The sequence below is a fragment of the Arachis hypogaea genome, chromosome 16 (genome assembly GCF_003086295.3).
Source record: "Arachis hypogaea cultivar Tifrunner chromosome 16, arahy.Tifrunner.gnm2.J5K5, whole genome shotgun sequence".
In the NCBI taxonomy this organism is placed as follows: Eukaryota; Viridiplantae; Streptophyta; class Magnoliopsida; order Fabales; family Fabaceae; genus Arachis; species Arachis hypogaea.
In genome coordinates this window covers 13,031,547-13,040,747 of record NC_092051.1, presented here as the reverse complement: position 1 = coordinate 13,040,747, position 9,201 = coordinate 13,031,547, and the positions used below count along the sequence as shown (strand labels likewise).

At 36.6% G+C, this 9,201-nt stretch overlaps 1 protein-coding gene across 1 annotated transcript; it reads left to right on the top strand.

Moving 5' to 3' along the window:
* Positions 1-1,217: 1,217 nt before the first annotated feature.
* On the top strand, positions 1,218-2,963 carry LOC112759113 (DELLA protein RGL1-like). The gene has a single exon (XM_025807932.2). The coding sequence runs from the start codon at positions 1,218-1,220 to the stop codon at positions 2,961-2,963; it is 1,746 nt and encodes a 581-aa protein (XP_025663717.1).
* The last annotated feature ends 6,238 nt before the right edge of the window (positions 2,964-9,201 follow it).

The following is a 9,201-nucleotide window of genomic DNA, read 5'->3' as shown; positions in this document are numbered from 1 at the left end:
TAAAAATACATAAAATTAAATTCTAAAAGTGATTGATAAAAAACATAAAATATGTAAACATCATTTCTCTCTTGGATTTTTCGATGGTAACTTTGTGTTAGCATGCTCATTATTTATGAGCTTCGCTTAATTTTTTTTTTTTTGAATAGGAAGTTCAACATTCAAGTGGAGTAAATAAATAAGAGTAAAATAAAGTAATTTTTATATCATTTTTGATATAGTCATCAACAACATGAGTTATTTATAATACTTTTCTTTTGCACATGAAAAAATTTGAGTCACACAATTTATAATTTTTGTTGTCTTTTTCTGAAAAATGATATCATTTCGTCGTAATTAAATATTCTATATAGTTGAGTAGAAGCCAAGTAGCCAACACTTGTGCAGCTCTTTTCTCAACGGCATGGACCTCCACCTGTCAAAGTGTTCCTTCAAGGTACCAGGTACAGTCCACGTTTGTCAAAACTCTGAAATTCAAGCACACCACACCTGCCAAGAGTACTCACAAGTAACAAATAAGTGTTGAATATTTTCTACTTCATTGTTACACAACACGCACAAAGTATCATTTTGTTGTAACATTCCCAGCCTATTAAGCCGATCCTTTGTATTTATTTGGCCTACCAATACAAACCAAGTGAACAACTCCACTCGAGGCGAAACTAGGCCTTTCCAAATGTCCTTTGTGAATCTGTACCTCAGGCACAAATGAGTTAGTAGAATAAACGCCTTCCTTGCCAAATTTCCACACCACTCTATCTTGCACTTCCGCTATCAATTTAACGGACTGCAATACTTGAAGCATCTGGTCTAATGTATCTGTTTTCCATTAGCGTAATTCCCTCCTCCATCGGAAGTGCCAAACCCACTCTATCCCATCCCGCAGTCCCCAATTACTGAAAATACTAAATAAAATGAACAATAAATATATCATATGTTTATTTTATTAGGTGTGCCAATAGTTGTTCTAATATTAAAATTTAAGTAGGTAATTTAGAGATATAGTGTATTTTAATTTGATTAGTAGTTGTTGATGTTATTCAAAAAATTATTGGTTATCTAGCATTATCCCATTAAATATTAGTTTTTTCTACTTTGGATCATGATAGAGCAAACATAATAGTAACACTCTCCTCGATGTTTATCTACCTAAGAACATTGTCCTGAGTGTAAATTGCTCAGCTCTCTCTTCTTTTCGTATTCGTTTGCGACGTGACATGGGGATTGAGCCTCTTTCCTCCACACCATTCAATTTCAGTGGATTCCAAGGCGGTTATGATTCTGTTAATATCCATGAAGAGAAGTTTGTGTTACAAGAGAAGCAAGGTTTCTCAGCATTAATGGAATTAGATAGAGGAGATAATCTGTTCAAACATCAGCAACACAAGCATGATCATGATGATGAAGATATCAAAGTTGGTGACATGATCCTACAAGATGTCATCAATTTTGACCCTGATTATGATAGTCTCCAACCAATTTCACAAGAGTTTCAAGAAACAATAGGACTCAAAAATATTCATCAGGCACCATCGTCTTTGACAATAGCATCATTGGAGCTCTTGAGAAACTATGGAAGCAAGTTCAAGAAGCTAACCGGGGAAAACATAAGCGACAACTTCAGCAGCGACAACATCGAGAATAGTGCTTGTTCGGAGAATCAAAGATTGTCAACTGAAGAAATCATGAGAGTTGCAGGGGCAAGGTATGTGCATTACTCTGCACACTGGAACGATGATTTCTGCATCCCCATGCACCCTTATGGATTGGATCTTGGAAACTTGTCGGAAGAAGAGAACAGAGATGTGGAGCTTGCTCAGTTTCTTCTTGCAGCTGCAGAGAGAGTAGGGTGCCGCCAATTCGAACGTGCCAGCCGCTTACTCCTCCATTGTCAATGGAATTCAGATGTCATCGCAAACGCTGCTCAGAGAGTTATCTTTCATTTCGCCGAAGCGCTTCGCGAAAGGATCAACAAAGAAACTGGAAGGGTAATGGAAGTTGTAATGTCATCATACCATGATAGTCAGAATCAGAATCAGAATAAGAACGAAGAAACTGAAATGATTCTAAAGATGAGTGTCAATGAATCTCTTAAGTGCCATCAGAATCTGCCTTTCAATCAAGTAATGCAATTCCCTGGTGTACAAGCTATGGTGGAAAATCTTGCTTTCGAGACCAAGATACACCTGATAGATCTTCAAATCAGAAGCGGAGTGCAGTGTACGGCTCTGATGCAAGCGCTGGCGGAGCGGAAAGAGTGTTGTGTGGAGTCTTTTAAGGTAACCGCCATTGGAACTTGCGCAGAGAAGAACAAAATAGAAGGTACAGGACAAAGGTTAACGAGTTTTGCTGAGTCACTGAACTTGCCGTTTTCATATAAGGCGATTATCGTGGCAGATTTGGCAGAAATCAAGTTGGATGATTTCGACGTCGACGACGATGAAGGCGTTGCTGTGTACTCTGCGTATTTTCTTAGGACTCTGGTTTCAAGGCCTAATTGCTTGGAAAATTTGATGCTGGTTATAAGGAATATAAAACCCTCAGTTATGATAGTGCTGGAGATAGACTCAAATCATAACTCGCCTTCTTTTGTGAACCGATTCATCGATGCGTTGTTCTACTTTTCAGCATTCATGGATTGTCTTGAAACGTGCCTGAAAGAAGATAGCGAGTGCAGAATGGCGGTGGAAGCAGTGTGTGCAGCGGGGATAAGAAACATTGTTGCTGCTGAAGGCAAAGAAAGGACAGTTAGGAATGTGAAGTTAGATGTTTGGAGAAGGTTCTTCGCGAGGTATAAAATGGTGGAAACAGGGTTCAGTGAATCGTCGCTTTACCAAGCTAACTTGGTTGCTAAGGAGTTTACTTTTGGTAAGTTCTGCAGCGTCGACAAAAATGGTAAGAGTCTAACTGTTTCATGGAAGGGAACTCCAATGCATTCACTCTCAGCTTGGAAGTTTGTATGATCAAAATAATTGGAAAACTTACAATAAAAACTAACACGTGCTTGTCTTTGATGAAAATATTCATATAATTGTGGTGAGTTTCTATCGAAATTTAATTTTGATTACAGATATTAACTTTTTTTTCACGTATAAATTACATATCGGTCCTGTATCACCTTTATATCAATAATCATCTAGTTGAGCAATTAAACAACACTCAATGCACTAGTAATGTGCATGTTCCTTCAAATTCACGTCCATGCTTTGTTCAATTTTTGTATTGTGTGGACTTCTTTACTTCTATGGCATGCTGGTCCCAATTTGTCCCTCTTGAATTTTGATCTTAAAGTTTCATATCTCATACTAATTATAAGCATTTTTGTTGATTCAAGTCTTTTATATGTGAGGAACTAAACTAATTTTTTTTAATTAAAAGGTATCAGATCCTGAATAAGAGAATGAATGAGAAGAACAGATGTGAGAGAGAAGAATAGAAAGAAGAGTTTAATTAGTTATGATTGTGATTCAAGAGTTATAGAGTTGTTATTACACTTATATTTATAGTAAATGAGTTTAGTAACTACTAACTATTAGCTTAACTAATCTCTAACTGCTTAACAATCTCAAAGGACCTTATAACATCTCAGCACTACTTACTCCTATCACCTCCTCAAACTTCGGATCTAACAATCAGTAATCCTGAATTTGCTACGAAAATTATTGAACAATTTGGAGGACACGATCTTTGTAAAGATGTCTGCCATTTGAACACTTTTTTGGAACGTGTTTGCTGATGATGCCCCCTTTGACTACATGATCTCGAACAAAACTCAAATTCATAGCAAAATGCTTGGATTTTGAATGAAAAATTGGGTTGGCAGCAAGCTGAACGGCTCCAAGATTGTCACAGTAGAGAAGAGGAAGACTTTGAAGAGGTGTTCGTAGCTCATTCAAGATATTCTTGAGCCATGTTGTTTCAGGAATTAGTGTAGTAATCTCCCGATACTCTGCCTCAGTTCTAGACCGAGATACAACATGTTGTTTCTTAGAGGACCACGCCACTAAATTAGCCCCATAGAACACACAGTAGCTGTTTGTAGACATACGGTCATCTGGATCACTTTCCCAGTTGCTGTTAGTATAACCAATCACTCTAGTATCCTGCAATGGAGATATGTGTAAACCATAGGATGCAGTCACACTTAGGTATCTCAAAACCCGCTTGATCACCTCCCTATGTGAATCAAGAGGTTGCTACATGAACTGGCATACTTGATTCACCACATAGGCTATCTCGAGTCGAGTCACAATGATGTATTGAAGACTACCAACAACTATTCGATAGAGACTCGGGTCAGAAAAGGGAGAGTTATCCCTGCGGGACAATTTAGTGTCAGAAGCTATAGGCGTAGCATAGCCTTTACAATCACTCATCTTGGCCTTTTTTAGTACTTGTTGGAGATATTTAGCTTGATTGAGCTAAATGCCACCTGAGTTATTAGAGGTAACCTGAATACCAAGGAAGTAGTAAAGGTCCCATGTCTTTAAGAGCAAATTCGGAGTGCAATCGCTTGATGAAGTTGTCAATTAGAGTAGAGGAGCTGTTGATCATGATTATATCGTCGACATATATAAGAGAAAACGTGCTTTCACAGCCATCAAATCTGGTAAAGATAGACACATCAAATTTCATAGCTTGAAATCCAATGGAATGAAAAGCGCTAGGCAACTTGAGATACCAAGCTCTTGGGGCTTGCTTGAACCCATAGAGCGATTTGCTGAGTTTACAAACAATGGAAATGTTCCCAGTCTCCCACCTTTTCGACTGAACCATATAGACCTCCATTTCGAGATCATCATTGAAAAAGACATTATTTACATCCAATTGGCGAATTTGCCAACCATTCGAGATTGCAATAGAGAGAACCATTCTGATTGCTGTCGATTTAATAACGGGACTGAATGTTTCTTTAAAATCACAGCCAGATTGTTGGTGAAAACCTTGAGCCACAAGGCGGCCTTATACTTTTGAAGTGAGCAATCGGCATTGTACTTTGCTCAAAAGACCCACTTGCTTCCAATTGCATGCTTATTGGGTGGTAGTTGGACCAAACTCCAAGTATTATTTCTCATTAGTGCAGGATATTTCTCATCCATAACTTGCTTCCAATGAGGAATAGCTAATGCTTGCTTAATAATTTTTGGTCAAGTGATGCATTGAACAATTTGGGTTTAAAAATCCATACTTTGGACTGGGTGGTCATGGTATGAGTGTTACGGTCAATGGATGAGATGTGGGAGATGGTTCTGGGCTGTAGAGGAGAGCGATCAGGTACTGGGAACAGCTGGAAAGAGGATTAATCGGTTGGGACAGAATGTGGGTTAGGAGCAAGAGGTGGAGAAAAAGGGAGGTCTTGGTGAATGTGTAGAGGAGGAATTGGCGATGGATTGGTTGAAGTGGCATTTTGGAATGGGAAAGTTTCCCTATCAAAGACATAATGTCTAGTGTAATAATCTTACCAGAGGGCAGCAATCATCTAAATCCCTTGTGTTATATACCATAGCTAAGAAAGATTATATTGATAATTCAAACTGAAAAATGTTGATTATAGGTCCTCAGGTGTGAAAAACAAAAGCACCCAAAAACTTTTAAATTCTGATAATTTGGTTTCTTTTTCAACAATTTCTCCATCGGTGATTGTTGCTTAGAACCGGAGTAGGTAAAATGTTGATCAACTGAGCAATTGTGAGAAAGGCTTGTCCCTAATATTTCAAAGGTACACTAATATTCGTCATTAGTGTCAGTCCCATCTCTATAATATGTTGGTACTTCTGCTCTGAAGCACTATTTTGTTGATGGACATGAGGACACACAAAACAGTGTACAATGCCTTGTTCCTGCAAGTTTTGAGAGAGACTAACATACTCCTTAGCATTATCACTTTGAAACATACTAATCTTGGAATTCAATTGCAATTCAACCATGTTTTGAAAATTTTTAAAAATTGATTTGAACTGTGATCTAGATGAGATTAAGTAAAGTCAAGTGAATCTAGAATAAGCATAAAAAAAGTGAACATAGTATCTAGCACCATTTATTCCAGAAATGGGAGAGTTGAGGGCCCCCAAATATTTAAATACACTAATTCGAGAGAGCAAGTATACACCGTGGTAGAATCTAGAAAAGGTAAATTTTGGAACTTGCCAATGTAACAAGCATTACAAATAGACTTGGAAATTGAAAATTTTACATGCTAAGTTGCATTATTTTGGTTAAAACAGAAGAGGACGGATGACCAAGCCTATTGTACCAAAGTCTAAAGGAACTGTGAGAGGAATTCGTGACTAACAGTGCCTTCAGTGCAAGTGATGCTAAGCTAAAATTATGGAACTTGTAGAATCCATTTTCCACAGATCTAAGGAGTAGCACCTCCTTAGTCCCATGAGATTTGACACAACAAAAATAATCATGCAGTTCAAAGAACACATTATGGTCTCTAGCAAACTTATTGATACTGATTAAATTCTTAGTGATATTAGGGACATGCAATAAATTGACAAGTTTAAACAATTTTAAGCTCAAATTAGATTTAAATAATGAGTTTCCAACGTGAGTTATTTTTAACCTGCACCATCTCCAATAATGACCTGATCAGGTCCATCATAAACTCTCATTTGCATCAAATTGTATGGGTTTGGAGTCATGTGATGGGTTGCTCCCGAGTCAGGGTACCAGCTTGGGTCAGCTATTGTTGAATGTGTTGCAATCTGATTGTTCATTGCTAGATTTTTCCTTGGTGGTCCTGACCTCTGATTTGGTGAATTGGCAAAGCTTCTTGCATCATAGTTCCGATTATCATAGTTTCTGGACTCAAAGCCCCTTGAATCTGATCCTTCATCATACCTAACTGGCACTGTACTGCAGTATGCCCAGGTTTGTTGCACAGTTGACAAAAAATTCTTGTTCCTAAAAATCTTCCGCCTCTTCTAAATCCACCAGATCTGCTACCTCTACCTCGAAAACCAAATCTTTCTTCTCCTCCAAAATTGGATTTATTAGAGAATTTATGGTGTTTCCTTTTCCCGTGATTTTTAGAGTGTGCAACATTTACCTGAATGAACAAATCCAGCTTCTTAAATCACGCCAACAAACATTCAAGTGACAGTAACAATGCTTCAAGTTTTTCAACTGAAACAGGTTCTACTCTAGACACCACAGAAGTAATCAAGGCACTAAACTCTTCTGGCAAACCATTCAAGATTGCCATGACATGATCAATTTCGGATATATCATCTCCAACAGAGATCACGCATCTACTATCTTTTTTATTTCTAAGAGGTAATCATTAATTGAGCTAGTTTTCTTTATAGTTCCTAATTTGTTCTTGAGTTGCATAATTTTTGCCCTAACCTATGCGACAAAGAACGTGTTCAATCTTAACCAAATTTGATGTACAAACTCGCATCCTACCATCCTCATTGTAAAATGCTTTCTCGTCAATGCTAACAACCAAGCTTTAATTTGCGTGTTTTGCTTCTTCCACTTCTTGTAGCTCACTGACACTGTGCATGTCACTCGATCTTGTTCGAACACAAATTTTTCTTGAATCCTTTTTTTTTCCAGTGAGATTATCCAATAGCTCATAATCTTCGATCGTATCCTTGATCTGATCCTTCCATGACAGAAAATTGAGCGCACCGAACTTCAACGCTATTGGTGCTGTGAAATCATGAATCGCCGACTGTGAATGTGCTTGCGCTCCAATATAATCATTTGGTTGTGAATTAACTTCGGAAGCCATAGCTGAAGAGCTCTGATACCATGAAAGGTATCAGGTCTTGAGTAAGAGAGTAAATGAGAAGAACAGAGAGTGAGAGAGAAGGGTAAAGAAAAGAGTTTGATTAGTTATGATTATGATTCAACAGTTACAGAATTATTATTATACTTGTATTTATAGTAGATGAGTTTAGTAACTATTAACTACTAGCTTAACTAATCTCAAACTAAATAGACTCAAAGAACCTTATGACACCTCACACTACTTACTCCTAGGGTTTTTATTTAAATAAATATTTTATTTACTAAAATAAATAATTATAAAAATTATTACTTACATCTTTTAGTCTTATTTCGTTTACAGTGTAAACAAGATAAGCTTACACGTATCTCATTTACACTATAAACGAGATAAGACTAGTACGCGTGACACGTATATATCTCGTTTACAATGTAAACGAAATACGTGCAAGCTTATCTCGTTTATACTGTAAACGAGATACGTGTTAAATTAATGCGTTTACAGTATAAACGAGATACATTAAGACAAATTTTTAACTACTATAAAAGGATGTGAAACATTTGGCATTCTCCACATACATTCCATATCTTCTTCTCCTCAATTTTTTTTTTTCAAAAAGTAGGCAAAAATGTCCAGTAGTAGCAGATATGTGGTTGTCTGTGTATACCTCAATTGTCGTATGAAAAACAGCGACAATAAGGTGATATTTGAGTGTGAGAATTCATTGCTATTGCGCACTCGGCGCATTAGTTCATTGTCCGAGTTGAAGAGTTTGATAGTGAGCAACCTTGGTGGCATGGGGAGAAGAGAGATCGGAAGGGTGGGATATAAGTAAACGAGGTCTCTGACAAAAACAAAATATTTTACAATTATTGCTTATAAAAAATTTGTATAGGTCCATCAACATATCAAATTGGCTTAACTATTCTGTACATTTGCTTAACAAAATTTTACACGTATGTACTAACTTAATTTATGTCGACACGATATTTTCCGTTAATATGTACTTATTTAACTAATACACATGTTCTCAATACGTTATGTGAAACTAAAACATTCAATAAAATAATTAATAATCTAATTATCAAACTTTAACTTAATAATCTAATTATCAAACTTGGATACTTAATAACTAAATTAAAAAATTAAAAAATGTGTGACCAATAAACTAACCCTAACGGTTAGAAAATATCTACTCCAACATTTAAACTTTAAATTAATAATCATGTAGTTAACAACTTAATTACCAATAAATCATAACCACATTCTTAGAATTATTAGTTACTATTAGTGACATGTTCTTAATGATACAAATTATATTCTAGTTCTTGGGAAGTAACCTAACCATGGCTATGCATATATGGGATTATATAAACGTCAAGATAATAAAACTAATCGTAAAGTCGGCTGTCCCCGACGTAGTGTCATGTCGTGTTCAGCTTGTTGATGTCCCGATCACG